This window comes from Gossypium raimondii, chromosome 8 (genome assembly GCF_025698545.1).
Source record: "Gossypium raimondii isolate GPD5lz chromosome 8, ASM2569854v1, whole genome shotgun sequence".
Lineage (NCBI taxonomy): Eukaryota > Viridiplantae > Streptophyta > Magnoliopsida > Malvales > Malvaceae > Gossypium > Gossypium raimondii.
In genome coordinates, this window is record NC_068572.1 from 53,603,752 (window position 1) to 53,628,518 (window position 24,767).

At 29.2% G+C, this 24,767-nt stretch overlaps 3 protein-coding genes across 5 annotated transcripts; all 3 read left to right on the forward strand.

The window, feature by feature from the left end:
• Positions 1–436: 436 nt before the first annotated feature.
• Positions 437–2,483, forward strand: LOC105792129 (protein cornichon homolog 4). The gene is made up of 4 exons (XM_012620541.2): positions 437–813; positions 1,103–1,284; positions 1,996–2,118; positions 2,218–2,483. The coding sequence occupies exons 1-4, from the start codon at positions 742–744 to the stop codon at positions 2,246–2,248; spliced, it is 408 nt and encodes a 135-aa protein (XP_012475995.1). The 5' UTR covers positions 437–741; the 3' UTR covers positions 2,249–2,483.
• A 1,847-nt stretch (positions 2,484–4,330) lies between these two features.
• On the forward strand, positions 4,331–6,932 carry LOC105792127 (pentatricopeptide repeat-containing protein At4g22760). The gene has a single exon (XM_012620537.2). It carries the CDS (start codon positions 4,736–4,738, stop codon positions 6,464–6,466), a length of 1,731 nt encoding a protein of 576 aa, XP_012475991.1. The 5' UTR covers positions 4,331–4,735; the 3' UTR covers positions 6,467–6,932.
• A 1,021-nt stretch (positions 6,933–7,953) lies between these two features.
• LOC105792131 (ATP-dependent Clp protease proteolytic subunit-related protein 2, chloroplastic) lies at positions 7,954–23,055 on the forward strand. Of its 3 annotated transcripts, none has more exons than XM_052634258.1 (5): positions 7,954–8,164; positions 8,250–8,293; positions 8,386–8,458; positions 8,965–9,057; positions 9,248–9,435. In XM_052634258.1, the coding sequence occupies exons 1-5, from the start codon at positions 8,121–8,123 to the stop codon at positions 9,270–9,272; spliced, it is 279 nt and encodes a 92-aa protein (XP_052490218.1). In that variant the 5' UTR covers positions 7,954–8,120; the 3' UTR covers positions 9,273–9,435. The 3 variants fall into 3 exon arrangements, with proteins under 3 accessions (XP_052490218.1, XP_052490219.1, XP_012475999.1); XM_052634259.1 differs by lacking the exon at positions 9,248–9,435 and adding an exon at positions 22,341–23,055 and having other exon boundaries at positions 7,955–8,164; XM_012620545.2 differs by lacking the exon at positions 9,248–9,435 and adding an exon at positions 9,456–9,478 and having other exon boundaries at positions 7,955–8,164.
• Positions 23,056–24,767: the final 1,712 nt, after the last annotated feature.

The following is a 24,767-nucleotide window of genomic DNA, read 5'->3' on the forward strand; positions in this document are numbered from 1 at the left end:
CTATTAAAATTGTTTTTGTATAGCCTTTGCTATTCACATCGCTTGCATAAATCAGAAGCTCCATTTCCCATTTTCTTCTATAGTTCAATTTTTTAATGAAACAACTTTAAATCTCACAACCAAAATTAAATAGCTTTCTTCTTCGATCTCCAACAGTGAACCTCAGATCAACTCAAATCTAACTAAATTTACCGTATTGATCATCAAATTGTTATTTAGAGCTCACTAACTAATTTTTTTTAAAAAAAAACCCTTAATAACATAGTGACTTACTAAAAATTTTGAGTAATTTAATGAAGACTTAAATCAAAACTTTCATATAATTCAATAATGATATTTTATAACTTTTTAAAATTGAATAACCAAAATATAAACTATGGACTTGGGAGAAATTTATCCTAGAAATTATTTTTTTTCCCTAGAAATTGAGTATACTAGGCGCGGTCGGAGTCCTCGAAGAAGGAAACTAATGAAAAAGAAATCCTAAAAAAGGTTAAAAACAGAAAGTATTGCAAGCCTTAAAACTCAAAAACTGAGTTATATAGGCTACTTCTGGTTGGGTATTTTCTGCGTTTCCGGTGCAATAAGTCAATCCAGTAATAATAACCTTCCTCAGGGAAAGGGGACACCCGAGGGCATTAGTCACCCGGCTTAGCCCCTGCTATTGTCGGAGCTTCATCCTCTTATCAACCAAGCAATAATTCCCAACGGAAGAGGGGGCAGAGATAGAGAAAGAGAGGCATGGTAGATCTCTTCATATGGCTTTTTTCTTTCTTCATCCTCGTTGCCCTCCTCATTATCCTCGTTTATCAGGTCAATCCCTTCATCTAATCTAGTATATGATGTATGAAATTGACTTGGTGGGTAATGATTGTTTAGTTTATTCTTCAATTTATTTGCAACTAAATTCCTTATTAAGTGCTAAAAAAAGAGAATACTAGTTCTGGGTATTTTGTATTTTGTTATAAGAATCTGTGTTTGAAGTTTTGATTTCTGGAATATTATCTCACTGCCCTTTGATTTGAGTAACTAGGTTATTGTTCTGTTTATTTATATTGAAAACTGGAAAGGGAAATTTAACAGCTTGATAATTTTGCTGCAGCTCATATGCTTGGCTGATTTAGAGTTTGATTACATCAATCCTTATGATTCTTCATCACGGATAAACAAAGTGGTGTTGCCGGAATTTATCCTGGAAGGATTTTTATGTTTTTTCTATCTACTAACAGGGCATTGGGTTATGTCACTGTTATGTGCTCCATACTTGTACTACAATGTCAGACTGTAAGTTTTTTTCTCCCTCCTTTATCTACATTTTATTATCAGTGTAGTCTGTTTTGAGGAGAACCAGCTTTGGTTCAATGTTAATTTCAAATTTCTTCTTTGCATCTCCCTTTGATATTGAGCTTGCAACTCTATGTCCAGTAGGATGTAAACCCCTCTCTGGTCGATCAATTCTATCTAGTTCCAACTCGGAGAGCTTGTTCTATAATGTGAATGATGAGATGACATACATCAATGGATAGTTAATACTTGAATAATTTAATATAGGTAGCATTGGAACTGTATGGAAAATGGTTATACGCCTTGTAGTTAATATGAATATCAACAAATAGATAACCGTTTGCTTTGTTTACCTTTAGCCCTCTCTTAGTTTAGAGACTCTTGCTATGAAACACTAATTGCAAAGAAAATCTTATATGTATCAATAGATGGAAATAATAGAAGGCTTTATATCTTCATCAAGGAGAAAATAGCAAAAGAGTGAAAGAGGGGATTGATTAGCTGCCATAGTAACAAGTTTCTGCTTCGTTTTGCAAGTCCCGAACAATATAAGCTATCTCTTCTGCAAAGTTAGTTACACTAGCTATTGAAGATTGAACGTGAGACTCTTCTTAGCCTCTTGCATGGTTATAGTTATATTTTACAGTATGTTGAGTGCTTTTGAAATAGTGTATGCTTCGGGGTTGTTTTTCCTAACTTTGACGTTATCAGTTACACTCGGAAACAGCACCTGGTAGATGTTACAGAGATATTTAACTTGCTTCATTGGGAGAAGAAGAAACGCCTTTTTAAACTCACCTATGTCGTCATTCTCCTCTTTTTCGCTGTATTCTGGTATTTTTCTAACAGTAGACAAAAATGCTCCCTCTAAACATGTTGCTTTTTATTGAGTAGTAGCCTGCTAACTTGGAAACTTTGATATGTGTTTGTTAGGATGATCTACTCTGCATTAGAGGATGATTAATGGAAGATATAATGGAAGTGTTTGTGGATTTAAATTGCTGCCCTGCATTGGTATTCGGCTCTTCATACTCTTTTTTTCTTTTTTTTTTTTTTTTTGGGGGGTTTACATGTTATTTATTTAAGCCTTGTTTTTGTTGTAACTGATATATAGCATCAATTTCAAAGTTGTATAATTGTGAGAATTTCTAGTTGATTTTAGTGTTATATTATTTTATCTGCAATTCAGTTTGCTAGAATGAGCTTTTCATTTTATAATTAACAAGAAAAGTAGAAAAGGAGGAAGTGACAGCAGAATACAGATGGTCTCTTACTCTTAAGAAAATAACTTAAATAATGGAGTATAAGCTCTCAAATAATTTACTCTTCAATTTAAATTTATTCTTTTAAAATTATATCATCATAGTAAGAGTATATGCCAATGACATAAAAGAATCCATTTAAGTGTATTTTAATTTTTATAATTATTTTTAAAAATTAATAAAAATAAGCACATAGAGGATTTGAATCTATGTCAATTACATTAGAAATGTCTTGAATTTACTTCCTAACTTAAGTTTTATTTTGATATTTTTACACATTTTAATATTATATATATTTTATGTGTTATTTTTAATTAAAATCGAATGTTACATTATTTGTTATATGTTATTTTAAATACAACTCTGCATTGCAAATCGTTTTCCACATGCATATGAGTGTGAAGTGTTTAAACTTTTGTTGGCACAAATATCTTCAAAATCATATCTCTTCTTCTAAGTAGTTGTTGCCAATTAAAAGTTTAAAGGTAAACGATACTATTGGTTACTAAATTATGAATAAGTTTTATTTTGATCACTTAATTAATAAAAATTATAACTTGGTCACTAAAGTTTTTGAAATTATCTTTTTGTCACTCGATTGTTAAGTGGCACTTTTTAACTGGTATAATAACAATTTTAATTCTCAATTTTCATACTTTTGTCAATTTGACTTGTTTATTTATAAAATGATAAAATAACTCAAAATTATTTTAAAATAGAATTTTTTCTTATAACAAAAAATTATATCAAGAAACTGAAGATATAAAAATAGAGAACCAATCATCTTGCTTAATGTTTTGGTTTTTCTTCTATGTTTTAAAAAAAAAAAAGGTATTGAATATTTCTATATAAATAATACAAAGAGAAAATTTGGAGGTTTAAAACAAATTTCCTCATTTTCTCTCACTTTATCTAATTTTATTTTAAGAATTTTCTAAATTTAAAAAAATCATTTTAATCATTTTATATATAATCAATGTCAAATTGGCTGAAAGTATAAAAGATGATGACTTAGGATTCTGTTTGATTGCCAAGAAAATATTTTCCGTAAAATGATTTACGGAAAATGTTTTACTTTCTGTAAAATGATTTCTTGGAAAATATTTTACAGTGTTTGATTGAATCATGTAAAATATTTTCTGCTTGCTTGATGATTTTTGAAAATATTTTTCGGAAAAGTTGTTTTACATATATTAATATATATTAATAAATTTTATATTTTAAATTATTTTTACATATATTGCAATGATTTATTTATAATAATACTCAATTATTAAGTTACAATATTAATCGTTATAAATTGAAAAAACTAATATCAAATAAATTATTTGTAATTGTGTTAAAAAACAAGTATTAAATAATTAAAAAACAAGTTCTTGGAAAATCGATAAACAAAAGCGGTTTTTACTAAATGAAGGAAGAAATGAAGGAGGCGATAGAGAGAGAGCACGGAAAATGTCTTACGGAAATTGAAATGGTAAGACATTTTCCCTAAAATGTAACCCATTTTCCCTTGTTTTGGAGTTCATTTTTCAAATGGAAAATGTTTTCCGCCAATCAAACACTGGAAAAGTTGGAAATGATTTTCCGGGAAATCAATTCCGTCAATCAAACAGACCCTTAAATTATTATCATATCAATTAAAGAAGTGTGACTAAAAAAATAATTTCAAAAACTTTAACGATTAAATTGTATCTTTTTTAATTAAGTGATTAAAAGGTCTAGGGAGTAATGGTGTAGTTATCCAAAAATAGTAGGAGGTTAAAAAGGGGTTAACAGGACCCGACCGAAGATAAAATCGTCGGTATTTATGAGGATGAGTTTTGAAAGGAAGGTGTTAAACGGAACGAACTTCCGTTGTGTCGTATGTGTTTCTTACATAAACTCGATTTAAGAGTGCAATGTTCTTTTTCTTTACTGATTCGAGTTTGTTGGCTGTTAGAGAAGGGTTTATCACTTCATAAGGTGTGAAATCCAAAAATGGAATCCTTTACTTGGATTGTAAAGTTTGATATTTTATTATGATTATATCGACAATTGATTGAACAAACTCTGCAGAAGAGTTGGATTGAAGTGAAACTTAGAAACTACAGGGTATTTCTCTGTTTTGGTTTGATTGATTTGGCACACGAGATTCCAAATCCAAATGGTTCAAATTATGCCATTTTAATTAGCCTCTTGTATATTAGATGTTGCTTCATAGGGTAAAGTGCTTCTTAAATAACCAGCTAACTATCAAACAGGCGAAACAAATTCATGCTCAAATCCTTATTACCAGCCTTAACCACCTCCAGCCTTCCTTGGTTCATCAGTTCCTTCTATCCACAACCAACTATTCGGCTAGTGTTTTTGTGTATGTGCGAGAAATCCTCTACCATTTGCAAAAGCCGGATGCTTTTTCATGGGGTTGCACCGTAAGGTTTTTATCACAGCACGGGCAATTTGAAGAAGCTTTTTCTCTTTATGTTAAAATGCAGAAGCTTGGGTTGTACCCCAGCACACATGCCGTATCGTCTGCTTTAAGAGCATGCGCTAGGACTGGGAGTAAAACCGGTGGGATTTCGATCCATGCTCAGGTTCATATCTATGGGGTTTGCAACTGTGTTTTTGTGCAAACAACTCTTGTGGATTTCTATACGAAGCTGGGTGATATGGATACTGCAAAAAGGGTTTTCAATGAGATGCCTGAAAAGAATGTGGTCTCGTGGAATTCGATTTTATCTGGGTATTTGAAAGCTGGAAACTTAGGAGAAGCTCAGAGGGTGTTTGATGAAATGCCAAAGAAAGATGTCATATCTTGGAATGCAATTCTATCAGGGTATGCGAAAATGGGAAATATGGATAAGACCCTTTCATTTTTTAAGCAGATGCCAGAGAAAAGTTTCGCTTCTTGGAATACTTTGATTAGTGGTTATATGGAACGTGGAGAAATTGAATCAGCTCGGAGATTTTTTGACATGATGCATCGAAGAAATAATATTACTTGGATCATAATGATCGGTGGGTACTCTAAATGTGGGGATGTCAAGTCTGCCCTCGAACTCTTTGACGAAATGCCTGAGAAAGATCATTTAGCCTTTAATGCCATGATATCTTGCTATGCCCAAAACAGTGAACCAAAGGAAGCCCTAAAGTTGTTCGACGACATGCTTAAATCAGGTGTCAATATCCAGCCCGATGGAGTAACTTTGGCAAGTGTTATATCTGCTTGTTCACAACTAGGAGAATTGAGATTTGGTTCATGGATTGAATCATACATAAATAAGCATGGAATCCAAATGGATGACCATATGGCTACTGCTTTAATCGATATGCATTCGAAGTGTGGAAATGTTGATAAGGCCTATAAGCTTTTTAATGGTCTGAGAAAAAAGGATGTTGTTGCTTACAGTGCAATGATAGCTGGATGTGCCATCAATGGCAAGGCTATTGATGCCATCAAGTTATTCCAAGAAATGGTGGAAGCGCAAATTCAACCAAATTTAGCTACCTTCACCGGGTTATTAACTGCCTATAATCATGCTGGCCTGGTTGAAGAAGGCTACCAATGCTTTAATTTAATGAAGGACAATGGACTTGTACCTTCAACTGATCACCATGCAATCATGGTTGATCTTTTGGGCAGGGCAGGAAAATTAGAAGAAGCATATAAACTAATAAAGAGTATGCCTGTGAAGCCCCATACTGGTGTTTGGGGAGCTTTGCTTCAAGCCTGTAGTGTACATAAAAATGTTGAGTTCGGAGAGATTGCAGCTAAGCATTGCTTTGAGTTGGAGCCTGGTACAGGTGGTTATTATTCTCTCCTTGCCAATATTTATGCCTCTGTTGGGAGGTGGCAGGATGCTAGACGAATGAGAAGGAATATGGACAGGAAGAAGCTGGACAAGATACCTGGTTGTAGTTGGACAGAATGGACTTGAGTCTTCCTCCATTGACAGACTTAAGAGACCATCTAACTCAGGATGTGGTCCAGGAGTGATGGCGAGTTGACATTGAATGGGCCAGCTTGTCCTCAATAAAATGCTTGGAGTACTACATAATTTTGGTACAAGAACATTGATAATCCTCACCTCCTCTTCTCTACTCATAGAGTGCTATCCCCCTGGCTCCTGTGTTGCTTAAAGTTTTATGTCTAACAGGAGGTACAGGTTCTTCTTGTTCCTCAACTGCATAGGAAGATGGAGGATACCTCCATTTTCGCCTAATTTTTTCTTCCTTCTTTTTCTTTTGTGAGTGGCAGCTGAATGCACCTCTGTTTTTGTTCTTGGTTTCTTTTAATTAGAAAATGAAGTTGAGTTGTAGTTCCCAGTAACTCCCTAATGAAATTGGTCGTGTATGATGCATCTGAGTATATAGAATAAATTTTAAAGTTGCGAAGAATGCAAAGATTTGTGGCATATTTTAATTTCAAATTTTATTAAGAATATTAAAATTTTAATTAAAAAATATTTTAAATTTAAGCTAAACCATAAAAAATATTTTTATTGAATTTTAATTCGTTTAAAAGTTAATAGAAAATCATTAAAAATCAAACAAAATAAATGCATATATTAAAATTAGACTCAATAGAATCAGTAATAAAAAATCATCTAAGCCTTAGGGCCAGTTCTTCATTACTTATAAAAAAACACTTCTAACTTCAAAAGTATTTTTGGAAGAAAAATTGTGCAAAATAAGCTACTTTTGGTTGAAATTTTTAACTTTTCAGCTTTTCTTTTGAAAAGAAAAAGCTAAAAATTTTAGTTTTTCTTCTCCCCAAAACACTTTTGGTGCTTAATTATTTTTTCACCCCCTCCAATAACATAGTACTTTCTTTTTTTTTCTTGGTGCTTAAATTACAAATGTGTTAAAATCATTAGTTAAAAATAAAAAAATATGTTTTAAAATACTAATTACAAATATTTAATGGTTATATTTAAATATTTAAAATATAATTTATATATTCTAATTAAATTTTATAAATAATTAATATTTATTGCTTAAAATATTTAAAATTTATATTTCATATATTAAAATATTAACAACAAATTATAATAATTTTTTATATTCTTACTAAAATATAATAATATTAATTAATTTAAATATTATTTAAATGCATATTTGTTACTTAATAATAACATGTCTAAAATGGACATTTTATTTCTCAAAAGCACTTTTCCACAGTCAAACTAGCCCTTAATCAACCATGTTAAAACCTTTCTATACTTAATCGTCTAATATCTTCTAAAGATTAATTAAAAACATAGGTATCGGGTAATTCTCAATAAAATATTTGTATTAAAAGTATTATATTTGATCTTCATATTCAAAAAATAATAAACTAATCAAATAGTAAATTAATTTTTAATAATAAATAGTTTGATTTTAACCTGCAAGACTAGTTTCTCACAATTATTGAGCAAATATTCCCTTTATTATATCTAAATCTAATCAAGCGGCAGAGATTTTCATGAACATATCTACGACAGTAGCGCATTCATCAGATCAGATCCTCGCTAAATCATCGAACCTTCTCTCAGTCTATTAATTTTCCGAATAAAAACTGTGTCGTAGTCTTCAAGGTCCCCCAAAACAATGGCAATCTCTCTTAATACAAATCTTCATCACCCTTCTCTCAGGTTCTCTTTCTTCTCTGTATAATACATACCCTGTGTAGTTTTATACGTACATGACATGGTATTTTTCTATTTTCTTGTTTTGCAGTTGTGGGACTAAGCTTTACTCTGGTTTGAAGCTTCAATCTCCCTGTATGCTCCTTCCCTCCACTCTATGCTCTAACCCCCATTTTTTATATACCCTAAATTTTAAACCTTTCCCCCTAAATTCCCATCTTTCAAAGGTTTGTTTGCAACTGGGAGACCAAACTTGACTGCAGACTTCTTTAGCAGAATTAATAAAAGCCTCCAATGCGGGTAATTGTTTGTTTATGGTCTTACTCTGTAATTTGGTTTATTATCATTTATCTCTTACTATTAGCTTAATCTTCTCATTGGCTTGATATTGGAGATTTGGAATTGTTCCTATTCAATTTGACTATGGGTCTGTCAATCCACAGCAACTTTACAGTTTATAAATTGGAAGTTTTGTTTGTATTTTCTTGATTTTTATTTTGGTAACAAGGAAAAGAAAAAAGGGCATCTTTTTAATTGTTATGTTTGATAAGTTTTGGTACAAAGCTTGCTCCTTTAAGCATGTTATTTAATCAGTTTATCATGTTTGATGACTATTGTGTGTCTGCTACACCTACCTGTTTGTGTTTACGCCATGATTGTTGTTGTATCTTATTTATTTCTTGTTCATGGAAATGGGAAGCTTTATCTCATGTAGTCTCAATGGATAATACACGAAATCTCTAAATTCAAGTTTCCAATTATTTCTTTGAAATCCTGTTGATGATTGTGAATTTTGTTATCTGCAGAACTCGAAATTCTAAACCAACAAGGTCGCGAGTTGGAATGATGGAGTTCCTGGTGAAGGAACTTGGCAATGGGTTGATTTATGGAATGCACTGGTGAGTAAAATCTTAAACGAATTTTATCATCCTGCTGTTATATTAATCACTTTCGGGTTTCAAAGTGGTTCGGCAATCTGTTATGGATATATACTTGAAGTCTGTACTAGATTTTGAATATTGCATGAATACTTTGTTTTCTTTCCCAAGCCCACTAAAAATTCTTTCATGCACCTTTTCAATGAGCTAGCTATGAACACAGGCCAGTCTGTTGAGAAGGTATGTTAACAGCTCAAAGCTCAATAGTGAATCACAATCCTCTCTTTCTGTTTGATTCATTTGTGTATTTCCAATATCCGGTCTTGCCTTTCAGTTGGGCACTAGATAAACTGGAAACACTCACATGAAATCTCCGTTTTATTTATTGAAACAGAATAACGATGAATTTGTACATGCAGATTAACAAGGACTTAAGTATGTTTTTATCATTGATTATTCATTGTAAGTTTTTATCTTTGATTTACGTTTCTATTTGTTTCACAGTTGTTTGTTTCAAAACCTATATCTGTTTATCTGTCTTCTTGTTGCCGTTGAGTCCAGGGAGGACGTTAGGCGTTGTGTGAAGACGTTAGGATAACAGGCCGGTCTTAGGTACCCGAGACAAACATTATGGAGCAAATCGAGTGTCAGTTTAAACATAAAACTTGTGATCATATTACGCATATAGACTCTAGAAATGAAAACAACATTTCATCTCTGAGTAAGGGTATTAATAGTCTTGTTGATATAACTTCTTTTTTATTTTGGTAGGTTATTTAGTAAAGTAAATTACAGTAGAAGAAAAAATAAATAACTTAGGAAATATAAAATATTTAGACTTAAACCATGAGTCTAAAGAAATATTAACTAGTGTTAATAATAAATTAGATCAAGTTTTAATAATAACAATATCGAGTCCGATGTAAATTTAGGTCCTTTATATTATGGTAATGGTCAAGATCATATTTTTGTTTTATCGATGAAGAAAACACTTCATCGATGAGTCGTCATCTATGTTAAAAATTATAAAAAACATAAAAAGCGTAAAAAGATGAAAAACAAAAGAATATGATTTCCAATCCTATAAAACACTTATAGAACATTGGAAAGAAAAATTTACTAATAGTAATGATCAACTTGAAAGAGTTGAATATTTAAAATTAATAGAAGAACTTTATGAAAACATAAAGATCTTTTCAAGTATGTTCAATTATCATTATATGTTAAAATATGATGATAGTAGTAGTTCAAGTAATTACGAAAAATAGAATTATATAAGAAACAATCGATGAAGAAAAACTTCAGATCAAAATGAAGATATAAAAGTCTCAACTTATAATTCGATGAAGAAACCACTTCATCGAAGATAAAAATATAGATGTTCCGAACCCATGGATCTTGAACCACCGAGATCCATATAGGAGAAGAAAAATAGAGTCGGAAAATCAAGCAGATGATTATTTGATTAATAATTTAAATAAAGTTCAATGTATAATCGTTATGTTAAATAGTAATATAAAAATCTAACTATTGATGAGAAAAACTCTAAAAATATAAGAAATTATACTAATAAAAATTCACTAGGATGGTTAGGAGTAAAATCTAATACTCATCATAGACATAAAAGAAAAATTATAATAAACAAGTCAAAAGAAACTAGAAAATAAAAATTTTCGGTCATATTACGAATCAGTTTTCTAGAAGAAAACTTCTAAAAACTTAAAGATATTTTAAATAACAAGATAAGTTATATGGTCAAAAACTTTTCTAACAAAAGAAAAGAAGTTGAGAAAAGAATTAAAAGTCTTGAAAAACAAGACTTACAAATAAGTCATAGAAAGGAAATAAATTCTTATAAAATTAAATATGATAAAATGAAAAAATATTTTTATTAGAAAATTCCATAAATACTAAAAAGTACAGACTATTATTCAACAGATGACATTAGGAAAAATGATATTATTACTTTTTCAAATTTAGAGAATATAAAAGTATTCTTTACATGCTTTATTAGAACCTTTGGAGCTACAACTAGTAGTTGCGAGAAAAAATGCGATTCCTATAGAAAATGGGAAGTTATGAATAATCCTATAAGAGCAATAGGAATAGATGGTAACAAAACCATAATTCAATATAATGCTAGAAATATACCGATCTACATAAACAATGTTAGATTTGTTATTCATAAGATTTTATGTTTTCTGAAATGCATGGAGACATATTATTAGGTAATAATTTTATATATCAACACTTACCTTTTTCTATAGATAGAAATTTTGTTATTTTATCTGTGGAAAATTTCTCGATGGAAATACCACTTGTAGAAAACCATAAATTTGTGTGTGATCGAATTTTATTCCAACAAGGAAAGAACAAATTAAACAACTAGAAACAAATCATTGGTTGTTTAAAATTCTTGAAAATAATTTTAGTGAAGAACCATTAAAATTATGGAAAAAGCAGTCCAAGATCTTGTGAAATAAAATTAATTAATCCTAATAAAATCATTAGGGTTAAACCTATAATCTATACTAAACAAAATATAGATGAATTTGATGTTCAAATAAATGAACTTCTAGAAAAATGATTAATAGAAAAAATTAGTAGTCTTCATTCCAGTCCAGCTTTTATGGTAAGAAATCATGCTGAAATTAAAAGAGGAAAAGCTAGAATGGTCATTAATTATAAGAGATTAAATCAGAATACTATTTTTGATGGAGATTTTATTCCATGAAAATAAGTATTAATTAATCAGGCTAAACATGCTAAATACTTTAGTAAATTTGATTGTAAATCAGGATTCTGGCAAATCATGCTAACTGATGAATCAAAACCTTTGACAGCCTTTAGTGTTCCTAATGGTCATTATCAATGGAAGGTAATGCCATTTGGTCTATGTAATGCCCCACAATTTTTTCAAAGATGGATGGATTCTATTTTTAATAAATATAAAAAATTTTGTGTGGTATATATAGATGATATCTTAGTCTTTTCAAAAACACTTAAAGAGCATAGAAAACATCTAAATATCATTTCTCAAGAATTCCTAAAACATGAAATTATATTAAGCCCTAAAAAATAGAGCTTGAGAAAAGAAATTGAATTTTAGGATTAAAATTATCACTCATGGTCTTCAACTCCAAGATCATATTATTGTAAAAATAAAAGAATTTCTGAAAAATAGAAGATAAAAATATCTTTCACAATTTTTAGGAATAGTTAATTATAGAAGAACCTTTTTCCAAAATTAGCTGAAAAAATAGGAGGATTATATAATAAATTAAAAAGAATATTTGTTTTGTTGGACTAAACAAGACGAAGAAGTTGTAAAAATATAAAAAGCAAATTACTTATAATCCAAAGGTTTATTTACCTAAAAAGGAGATAAACTAATTTTAGAAATTGATGCATCACAATATTATTGGGGATGTATTCGAAAGTCAAAACAACTAATAATAATGAAGAACTAATATGTGGATATAGCTCAGAAAATTTAAACATAATGAGGTTAATTATATTATTTATGAAAAGAATTGCTAGTTATTAAAAAGGGATAAAACTTTATTTATTTATTTAGCTTTGAAAAGTTCATTATAAGAATCGATAATCGAGCGATCAAGCAGTTTTAACTAACAATAGTTTAGAAGCTGTTCCTAGAAGAATTAGGTGGTATAATGATTTATGTACTTTTAATTTTGAAGTTTTTATATTAAAAGTGATGAAAATCTACTTGCTGATTTTTTGAGCAGGCCTTATGGATAGAGGTAAACAACCTCTAATAGTTGGTGAATGGACAACCGTTCACAAAAAACCCAACAAAGGGAAAGCAGAATCAAACTCCAAAAAGGATTTGTACCGCACAAAACCATTTATCCTAACCAAGGATATTATGTGTCTTATCCAATGGTAAACCAACCACTTGGAACAAATATTTTAAATTACCCTATGGTAAATCAACCAATGGAAAATACTTTTTCATTGACCCCAAACACGGTGAGTCAATTAAATTGGTCCTAAAATCTGAATTCAGTATCACAAACAAGTTATGCTGAAGTCATTAAGGGAGCTGAAAATTTGTTGAATCAACAACAAATTCAAGATTTAAAAGATCTTTCACAAATTAAAGATTTTTATAATCCTGGTTTATCACCAGAATTTTATGATTTTATAAATGAGATATGGAAAACCCATATTTCAAACCAAAGAGCTAATTTTCGAAGAGCTCTTACCAGATTTTCATCTTTCTTAGTTGAAAAAACAACTAAAGAAAATGAAGCTGAAGATTTATTATTAAAATCTATTTTATATAGAGAATGAGATGAATTCGGTTAGAATTCATTGATATTAAGGAGATAAACAATTTTCTTGATATTATTCAATATTTTATTCATAAAGGAAAAACAATTCTATTATGAATAAAGTATTTAGAATATGTATGTATAATAAAGCTAGGAAATTATTACGGTAGAAATATTCACAAAATAAATAAAGAAATTTGCGATAGCAAATTCAATTTCAAAAAGCTTTTTCGAATATTTTCTACAAGCATATGTTTTCTTGATTATTTAGATAATGAATTTCCTACTTTAAAATACAGACTTGATCATGAACCATTTGATATAACCAATATTGAATGGGGTTTTACTAAAGAAATAGTTGTGCAAAATCTCTCTTTTCATCTCTTAAAAGATTTTTCAGCCACTGTAAAGTCTGTCTTACAAAACATCATAAACAATGATGATTTTTATTACTATTTTCATATTAAAATTAGTAGTCTAATTGGTATAGCTGAACAAGAAAAATTTTATCAGCCATATCAAATTTGGATAATTAAAAAGATGGTTGGAACACCCCAATTATCTGCTGTAAATGAAGATAAAAAACATTTGTCAAAAACAATTGATAAATGTTATACTAAATTTAAAGATTATCAAGTCCAAACAGGATTAGATTTATTATCACAAGCCCATTATCTTCTCCATGATGAAATCTACAAACTATGGACGGATGGCGAAGAATATTGGCATTTCCAAATGGAAACATTCAGAGGAAAGAAACGAAGAATCATGAAGTTTGTTAAAAAGATTCTTTGAAATGGAGATAGAAGAATTTCCATCTCACATCACAGAAAAAGTCAAATATACATGGGAGACGTGGAACTCACCACCAAGACTCTCATCAGATTCTTTACATTTAGATGAAATTGAAGAAATGAATCTCAATAATATGCAAGAAGGTTGATGTCAACAAAGATAGCAACATGGATTGATGATGCAAGCAAGATGGAAGCAGCCATTAATGCTTGATGAAGACATCTAGATTAAGACAAAAAGTCTTAATCAAGTCTTAATCATCATTAAAACAATGATGATGTAAGAGATGACATAAAGCAGCTGTGACACAAGCAGTGAACAGCGGTCATAAATGCAAGCATGACACATGGAAGCAACCATAGCCATGCAAAAAGATGGAGACGTGGAAGCAACCACATCCACAAAGAAGCCGAGTCCTTATCAGAAACACTGTACGGAATTCAAAATACAATTGTATAGAATTTTTAAAATTCCTCTATAAATAGGGAGGAAAGCTCGGGGGTGGGAAGGAAGGGTAATATAGAGTATGAGCGGAAGGGAATATAGACTCTTTGATTACAAAAGGAAAGTTTACAAAAGAGAAAACTAAAAAATAAAGTAGTTGGTAATTTACAAGATGCTATACAATTGAGCTTTCCTCCCTATTTATAGAGAAATTCTAAAAATTCTATACAATTGTATTTTGAATCCCGTACAGTGTTTCTGATAAGGACTCGGCTTCTTTGTGGATGTGGTTGCTTCCACGTCTCTATCTTTTTGCATGTCTATGGTTGCTTCCATGTGTCATGCTTGCATTTATGACCGCTGTTGTCACTGCTTGTGTCACAGCTGCTTTATGTCATCTCTTACATCATGATGATTAAGACTTTTTGTCTTATTTATTTATCCTTCAAAATGATGGATAGTAGATATGTCTTGATGACAATTTTCCCATGCACTTCTGATTTGTTGCAGAATGTTGGATGGAAAATCTTCAATGTCCATGGCTGCTATCTTTTTTAGCAGATTGATACCATCATCATTTTCTTTAATGAGATATGAATGATATGCTAATATTCTTCTTCCATCAGTTCTGAATTGATAATTTCTTTCTTGAAGAAGATATTTAGCTTTAGCCATTAAATCAAGACTAGCTTGGATTTGATAATAGCTTAAATTATCTTGACACTTGTCAATTGTTTTGCCAAGTAATCTTTGTCTTCATCTACAATGAGATAGTCGGGGCTTAGGGCATTACGTGGATTTTCCATATTTGTTATGGTTGAAATTTTTTTCTTCAGAAATACCAATAAGAGTACTTATTTAAATATAGAAATAATAGAAAAAGTCATCGTTTTTTACGATGGTTTGTAATAAAGATTTTACTACAGCTGGAAAATCTTTTAAAAGATGAAAAGAAAAATTTTGTACTACTATTTCTCTAACAAAACCCCATTCGATACTTATATCAAATGGTTCATGATCCATCTAAATTTTATAATGGATATTCTTTGCTTATAAAATTTGTAAAACATAAGACTGTAGAAAATGTTCGAAAATGATTTTTGAAATTGAATTATCTGTTGGTTACAGATAGTTTCATTAATTTTGTTGAATATTTCTCTTGGTAAAATTTGTCTAGATTTATTATATAAACAAATTCTAAATATTTTATTTATAATAGAAGTATTTTTCCTTTATAAATAAGATATTGAAAATATCAAGAAGATTGTTTATCTCCTCTTTTCCATAAATTCCATTTGGAATTCATCCCATTCTCTATATAAAATAGATTTTAATAATAAATCTTCAGCTTCATTTTCTTTAGTTGTTTTTTCAACTAAGAAAGATGAAAATCTGGTAAGAGCTCTTCGGAAATTAGCTCTTTGGTTTGAAATATGGGTTTTCCATATCTTATTTATAAATCATAAAATTCTGGTGATAAACCAGGATTATAAAAATCTTTAATTTTTGAAAGATCTTTTAAATCTTGAATTTGTTGTTGATTCAACAAATTTTCAGCTCCATTAATGACTTCAGCATAACTTGTTTGTGATACTGAATTCAGATTTTGGGACCAATTTAATTGACTCGCCGTGTTTGGGGTCAATAAAAATGTATTTCCCATTGGTTGATTTATCATAGGGTAATTTAAAATATTTGTTCCAAGTGGTTGGTTTACCATTGGATAAGACACATAATATCCTTGGTTAGGATAAAATGGTTTTTGTGCAGGTACAAATCTTTTTTTGGAGTTTGATTCTGCTTTCCCTTTGTTGGGTTTTTTGTGAACAGTTGTCCATTCACCAACTATTAGAGGTTGTTTACCTCTATCCATAAGGCCTGCTCAAAAAATCAGCAAGTAGATTTTCATCACTTTTAATAAAAAAAAATTCAAAATTCAAAATACATAAATCATTATATCACCTAATTCTTCTAGGAACAGCTTTAAACTATTGTTAGTTAAAACTGCTTAATCGCTCGATTATCGCTTCTTATAATGAACTTTTCAAAGCTAAATAAATAAGGAAAGTTTTATCCCTTTTAATAGCTAACAATTCTTTTCATAAATAATATAATTAACCTCATTAGGTTTAAATTTTCCTGAGCTATATCCACATATTAGTTCTTCATTATTATTAGTCGTTTTGGCTTTCGTAATACATCCCCAATAATATTGTGATGCATCAGCTTCTAAAATTAGTTTATCTCTTTTTTAGGTAAATAAACCTTTGGATTATAAGTAATTTCTGCTTTTTATTTTTTACAACTTATTCGCCTTGTTTAGTCCAACAAAAACAAATATTCTTTTTAATTTATCATATAATCCTCCTATTTTTTCAGCTAATTTTGGAAAAAGGTTCTTCCATAATTAACTATTCCTAAAAATTGTGAAAGATATTTTTATCTTCTATTTTTCAGAAATTCTTTTATTTTTACAATAATATGATCTTGGAGTTGAAGACCATGAGCTGATAATTTTAATCCTAAAATTCAATTTCTGCTTTCTCAAGCTCTATTTTTTAGGGCTTAATATAATTTAATGTTTTAGGAATTCTTGAGAAATGATATTTAGATGTTTTTATGCTCTTCAAGTGTTTTTGAAAAGACTAAGATATCATCTATATATACCACACAATTTTTTATATTTATTAAAAATAGAATCCATCCACATTTGAAAAACTTGTGGGGCATTACATAGACCAAATGACATTTCCTTCCATTGATAATGACCATTAGGAACACTAAAGGCTGTCAAAGGTTTTGATTCATCAGTTAGCATGATTTGCCAGAATCCTGATTTACAATCAAATTTACTAAAGTATTTAGCATGTTTAGCCTGATTAATTAATACTTATTTTCCTGGAATAAAATATCCATCAAAAATAGTATTCTGATTTAATCTCTTATAATTAATGACCATTCTAGCTTTTCCTCTTTAATTTCAAAGATGATTTCTTACCATAAAAGCTGGACTGGAATGAGGACTACTAGTTTTTTCTATTAATCCTTTTTCTAGAAGTTCATTTATTTGAACATCAAATTCATCTATATCTTGTTTAGTATAGATTATAGGTTTAACCCTAATGATTTTATTAGGATTAATTAATTTTATTTCACAAGATCTTGGACTGTTTTTCCATAATTTTAATGGTTCTTCACTAAAATTATTTTCAAGAATTTTAAACAACCAATGATTTGTTTCTAGTTGTTTAATTTGTTCTTTCCTTGTTGGAATAAAATTCTGATCACACACAAATTTATGGTTTTCTACAAGTGGTATTTCATTGAGAAATTTTCCACAGATAAAATAACAAAATTTCTATCTATAGAAAAAGGTAAGTGTTGATATATAAAATTATTACGTAATAATATGTCTCCATGCATTTCAGAAAACATAAAATCTTAGGAATAACAAATCTAACATTGTTTATGTAGATCGGTATATTTCTAGCCTTATATTGAATTATGGTTTCGCTACCATCTATTCTTATTGCTCTTCTAGGATTATTCATAACTTCCCATTTTTCTATAGGAATCGATTTTTTCTCAAGAACTACTAGTTGTAGCTCCAAAGGTTCAATAAAGCATGTAAAGAATACTTTTATATTCTCTAAATTTGAAAAGTAATAATATCATTTTTCCTAATGTCATCTGTTGAATAATAGTCTGTACTTTTTTAGTATTTATGGAATTTTCTAATAAAAATATTTTTTCATTTTTATCGATTTAATTTTATAAGAATTTATTTCCTTTCTATGACTTATTTGTAAGTCTTGTTTTTCAAGACTTTTAATTCTTTTCTCAACTTCTTTTCTTTTTTAGAAAAGTTTTTGACCATATAACTTATCTTGTTATTTAAAATATCTTTAAGTTTTTAGAAGTTTTCTTCTAGAAAACTCGATTCGTAATATGACCGTAAAATTTTTATTTTCTAGTTTCTTTTTGACTTGTTTATTATAATTTTTTCTTTTTATGTCTATGATGAGTATTAGGTTTTACTCCTAACCATCCTAGTGAATTTTTATTAGTATAATTTCTTATATTTTTAGAGTTTTTCTCATCAATAGTTAGATTTTTATATTACTATTTAACATACCGATTATACATTGAACTTTATTTAAATTATTAATCAAATAATCATCTGCTTGATTTTCTCGAATTTATTTTTCTTCTCCTATATGGATCTCGTGGTTCAAGATCCATGGGTTCTGGAACATCTATATTTTTATCTTCGATGAAGTGGTTTCTTCATCGAATTATAAGTTGAGACTTTTATATCTTCATCCCGATCTCACAGTTTTTCTTCATCGATTGTTTCTTATATAATTGCTTTTTTCGTAATTACTTGAACTACTACTATCATCATATTTAAACATATAATGATAATTGAACATACCGAAAAGATCTTTATGTTTTCATAAAGTTCTTCTATTAATTTTAAATATTCAACTCTTTCAAGTTGATCATTACTATTAGTAAATTTTTCTTTCCAATGTTCTATAAGTGTTTTATAGGATTGGAAATCATATTCTTTTGTTTTTCATCTTTTTATGTTTTTATAATTTTTAACATAGATGACGACTCATCGATGAAGTGTTTTCTTCATCGATAAAACAAAAATATGATCTTGACCATTACCATAATATAAAGGACCTAAATTTACATCGGACTCGATATTGTTATTATTAAAACTTGATCTAATTTATTATTAACACTAGTTAATATTTCTTTAGACTCATGGTTTAAGTCTAAATCTTTTATATTTCCTAAGTTATTTATTTTTTCTTCTATGTAATTTACTTTACTAAATAACCTACCAAAATAAAAAGAAGTTATGTCAACAAGACTATTAATACCCTTACTCGTAGATGAAATGTTGTTTTCATTTCTAGAGTCTATATGTAATATGATCACAAGTTTTATCTTTAAATTGACACTGATTTGCTCCATAATGTTTGTCTCGTACCTAAGACCTACTGTTATCCTAACGTTTTCACACAACGCCTAACGCCCTCCCCGACTCAACGGCAACAAGAAGATGATAAATGATATAGGTTTTGAAACAAACAACTGTGAAACAAATAGAAATGTAAATCAAAGATAAAACTTACAATGAATATTACGATATTATTTCTCCAGAAACTCGTTACACCGGCACCTCTGATACCAAGCGGGGGTTGGGAGGAAGGGTAGTATAGAGTATGAGCTGAAGGGAATATAGACTCTTTGATTACAAAAGAGAAAACTAAAAAATAAAGTAGTTGGTAATTTACAAGATGCTATACAATCGAGCTTTCCTCCCTATTTATAGAGGAATTCTGAAAATTCTATACAATTGTATTTTGAATCACGTACAGTGTTTCTGATAAGGACTCGGCTTCTTTGTGGATGTGGTTGCTTCCACGCTCCATCTTTTTGCATGGCTATAGTTGCTTCCATGTGTCATGCTTGCATTTATGACATTTCTATCTATAGAAAAGGTAAGTGTTGATATATAAAATTATTACGTAATAATATGTCTCCATGCATTTCAGGAAAACATAAAATCTTAGGAATAACAAATCTAACATTGTTTATGTAGATCGGTATATTTCTAGCCTTATATTGAATTATGGTTTCGTTACCATCTATTCTTATTGCTCTTCTAGGATTATTCATAACTTCCCATTTTTCTATAGGAATCGCATTTTTTTCTCGCAACTACTAGTTGTAGCTCCAAAGGTTCAATAAAGCATGTAAAGAATACTTTTATATTCTCTAAATTTGAAAAAGTAATAATATCATTTTTTCCTAATGTCATCTGTTGAATAATAGTCTGTACTTTTTTAGTATTTATGGAATTTTCTAATAAAAATATTTTTCATTTTTATCGATTTAATTTTATAAGAATTTATTTCCTTTCTATGACTTATTTGTAAGTCTTGTTTTTCAAGACTTTTAATTCTTTTCTCAACTTCTTTTCTTTTTTAGAAAAGTTTTTGACCATATAACTTATCTTGTTATTTAAAATATCTTTAAGTTTTTAGAAGTTTTTCTTCTAGAAAACTGATTCAATAATATGACCGAAAATTTTTATTTTCTAGTTTCTTTTGACTTGTTTATTATAATTTTTCTTTTTATGTCTATGATGAGTATTAGGTTTTACTCCTAACCATCCTAGTGAATTTTTATTAGTATAATTTCTTATATTTTTAGAGTTTTTCTCATCAATAGTTAGATTTTTTATATTACTATTTAACATACTGATTATACATTGAACTTTATTTAAATTATTAATCAAATAATCATCTGTTTGATTTTCTGACTCTATTTTTCTTCTCCTATATGGATCTGGTGGTTCAGTATCCATGGGTTCTGGAACATCTATATTTTTATCTTCAGATGAAGTGGTTTCTTCATCGGAATTATAAGTTGAGACTTTTATATCTTCATCCTGATCTGTTGAAGTTTTTTCTTCATCAGATTGTTTCTTATATAATTCGCTTTTTCGTAATTACTTGAACTACTACTATCATCATATTTAAACATATAATGATAATTGAACATACCGAAAAGATCTTTATGTTTTCATAAAGTTCTTCTATTAATTTTAAATATTCAACTCTTTCAAGTTGATCATTACTATTAGTAAATTTTTCTTTCCAATGTTCTATAAGTGTTTTATAGGATTGGAAATCATATTCTTTTGTTTTTCATCTTTTTATGTTTTTATAATTTTTAACATAGATGACGACTCATCGATGAAGTGTTTTCTTCATCGATAAAACAAAAATATGATCTTGACCATTACCATAATATAAAGGACCTAAATTTACATCGGACTCGATATTGTTATTATTAAAACTTGATCTAATTTATTATTAACACTAGTTAATATTTCTTTAGACTCATGGTTTAAGTCTAAATCTTTTATATTTCCTAAGTTATTTATTTTTTCTTCTACAGAATTTACTTTACTAAATAACCTACCAAAATAAAAAGAAGTTATGTCAACAAGACTATTAATACCCTTACTCAGAGATGAAATGTTGTTTTCATTTCTAGAGTCTATATGCGTAATATGATCACAAGTTTTATCTTTAAATTGACACTCGATTTGCTCCATAATGTTTGTCTCGGGTACCTAAGACCGGCCTGTTATCCTAACGTCTTCACACAACGCCTAACGTCCTCCCTGGACTCAACGGCAACAAGAAGACAGATAAACAGATATAGGTTTTGAAACAAACAACTGTGAAACAAATAGAAATGTAAATCAAAGATAAAAACTTACAATGAATATTACGATATTATTTCTCCAGAAACTCGTTACACCGGCACCTCTGATACCAAGCGGGGGTTGGGAGGAAGGGTAGTATAGAGTATGAGCTGAAGGGAATATAGACTCTTTGATTACAAAAGAGAAAACTAAAAAATAAAGTAGTTGGTAATTTACAAGATGCTATACAATCGAGCTTTCCTCCCTATTTATAGAGGAATTCTGAAAATTCTATACAATTGTATTTTGAATCACGTACAGTGTTTCTGATAAGGACTCGGCTTCTTTGTGGATGTGGTTGCTTCCACGTCTCCATCTTTTTGCATGGCTATAGTTGCTTCCATGTGTCATGCTTGCATTTATGACCGTTGTTGTCACTGCTTGTGTCACAGCTGCTTTATGTCATCTATTACATCATCATTGTTTTAATGATGATTAAGACTTGATTAAGATTTTTTGTCTTAATCTAGATGTCTTCATCAAACATTAATGGCTGCTTCCATCTTGCGTGCATCATCAATCCATGTTGCTATCTTTGTTGACATCAACCTTCTTGCATCTTATTGAGATTCATTTCTTCAATTTCATCTAAATGTAAAAAATCTGATGAGAGTCTTGGTGGTGAGTTCCACGTCTCCCATGTATATTTGACTTTTTCTGTGATGTGAAATGGAAATTCTTCTATCTCCATTTCAGCAATCTTTTTTAACAGCTTCACAGATTCTTCGTTTCTTTCCTCCTGAATGTTTCCATTTGGAAATGCCAATATTCTTCTGCCATCCATCCATAGTTTGTAGATTTCATCATGGAGAAGATAATGGGCTTGTGATAATAAATCTAATCCTGTTTGGACTTGATAATCTTCAAATTTAGTATAACATTTATCAATTGTTTTTGACAAATGTTTTTTATCTTCATTTACAGCAGATAATTGGGGTGTTCCAACCATCTTTTTAATTATCCAAATTTGATATGGCTGATAAATTTTTTCTTGTTCAGCTATACCAATTAGACTACTAATTTTAATATGAAAATAGTAATAGAAATCATCATTGTTACAGACTTTACAATGGCTGGAAAATCTTTTAAGAGATGAAAGAGAGATTTTACACAACTATTTCTTTAGTAAAACCCCATTCAATATTGGTTATATCAAATGGTTCATGATCAAGTCTGTATTTTAAAGTAGGAAATTCATTATCTAAATAATCAAGAAAACATATGCTTGTAGAAAATATTCAAAAAGCTTTTGAAATTGAATTTCTCATCTGCAAATTTCTTTATTTATTTTGTGAATATTTCTACGGTAATAATTTCCTAGCTTTATTATACATACATATTCTAAATACTTTATTCATAATAGAATTGTTTTTCCTTTATGAATAAAATATTGAATAATATCAAGAAGATTGTTTATCTCCTTAATATCAATGAATTCTAACTGGAATTCATCCCATTCTCTATATAAAATAGATTTTAATAATAAATGTTCAGCTTCATTTTCTTTAGTTGTTTTTTCAACTAAGAAAGATGAAAATCTGGTAAGAGCTCTTCGGAAATTAGCTCTTTGGTTTGAAATATGGGTTTTCCATCTCATTTATAAAATCATAAAATTCTGGTGATAAGCCAGGATTATAAAAATCTTTAATTTTTGAAAGATCTTTTAAATCTTGAATTTGTTGTTGATTCAACAAATTTTCAACTCCCTTAATGACTTCAGCATAACTTGTTTGTGATACTGAATTCGGATTTTGGGACCAATTTAATTGACTCACTGTGTTTGAGGTCAATGAAAAAGTATTTCCCATTGGTTGATTTACCATAGGGTAATTTAAAATATTTGTTCCAAGTGGTTGGTTTACCATTGGATAAGACACATAATATCATTGGTTAGGATAAAATGGTTTTTGTGCAGGTACAAATCCTTTTTTTGGAGTTTGATTCTGCTTTCCCTTTGTTGGGTTTTTTGTGAACGGTTGTCCATTCACCAACTATTAGAGGTTGTTTACCTCTATCCATAAGGCATGCTCAAAAAATCAGCAAATATTAGTAATAAATCACAAATATTAATTTTTTAGTAGTGTAAAATTTTTATTACACACTACTTTATTATCTTTTTCTAGTGGAATTTCCATAAAATCTTCTTTTACTGATAGCCAAATAGAATTTGTCTATAGTAAAAGGTAAATATATACATATAAAATTATTTTCTAATACTATGTCTCCTTTCATATTAGGAAAACATAATATTTTAGGTATTACAAATTTAACATTGTTTATGTAAATTGGTATATTTTAGCTTTATAATTTATAATGGTTTTGCTACCATCTATACCTATTATTTTTATAGATTTTTAACCAATTCCCATTTTTCTACAGAATGCATTTTCTCTGCAACTACGATAGTAGCTCCAGAATCAATCAAAGCATTTAGAGAATATTTTTATATTTTCTAAATTGAAATGTAACTTTAATATTTATTCCAACTTTTGACTTTTTATCAATTGTTGAAGTTTGAATTTCTTCCATTCTAGTTTTTCTAGAATTATTACTAGGATCGGTAGGAAATATAGGAATTTAAACTGTTTTATTCTGTTGGTGTACTATTTGTACTAATATTATCCTCTTCTTCTTCCAGTTGAGAACTAGAGGTAATACTAAATTTTCATTTGTATTATTTATACAATTATTTTTAAAATATAATTTATTACCCGATGACATATATTCAATAGTACTAACTGGTTTAGAAGTACTAGAACTATTAATTTTTCCATCATTCAATCTCTTGGAATTGACAGATCTCTTATATCTAATAATCTTGGTTGAATTTTAGTAGTAAACCTGTTTGGTTCAAAGAGTTCAATAATTTTATTATTAATCTCTTTTATTTCTACTTC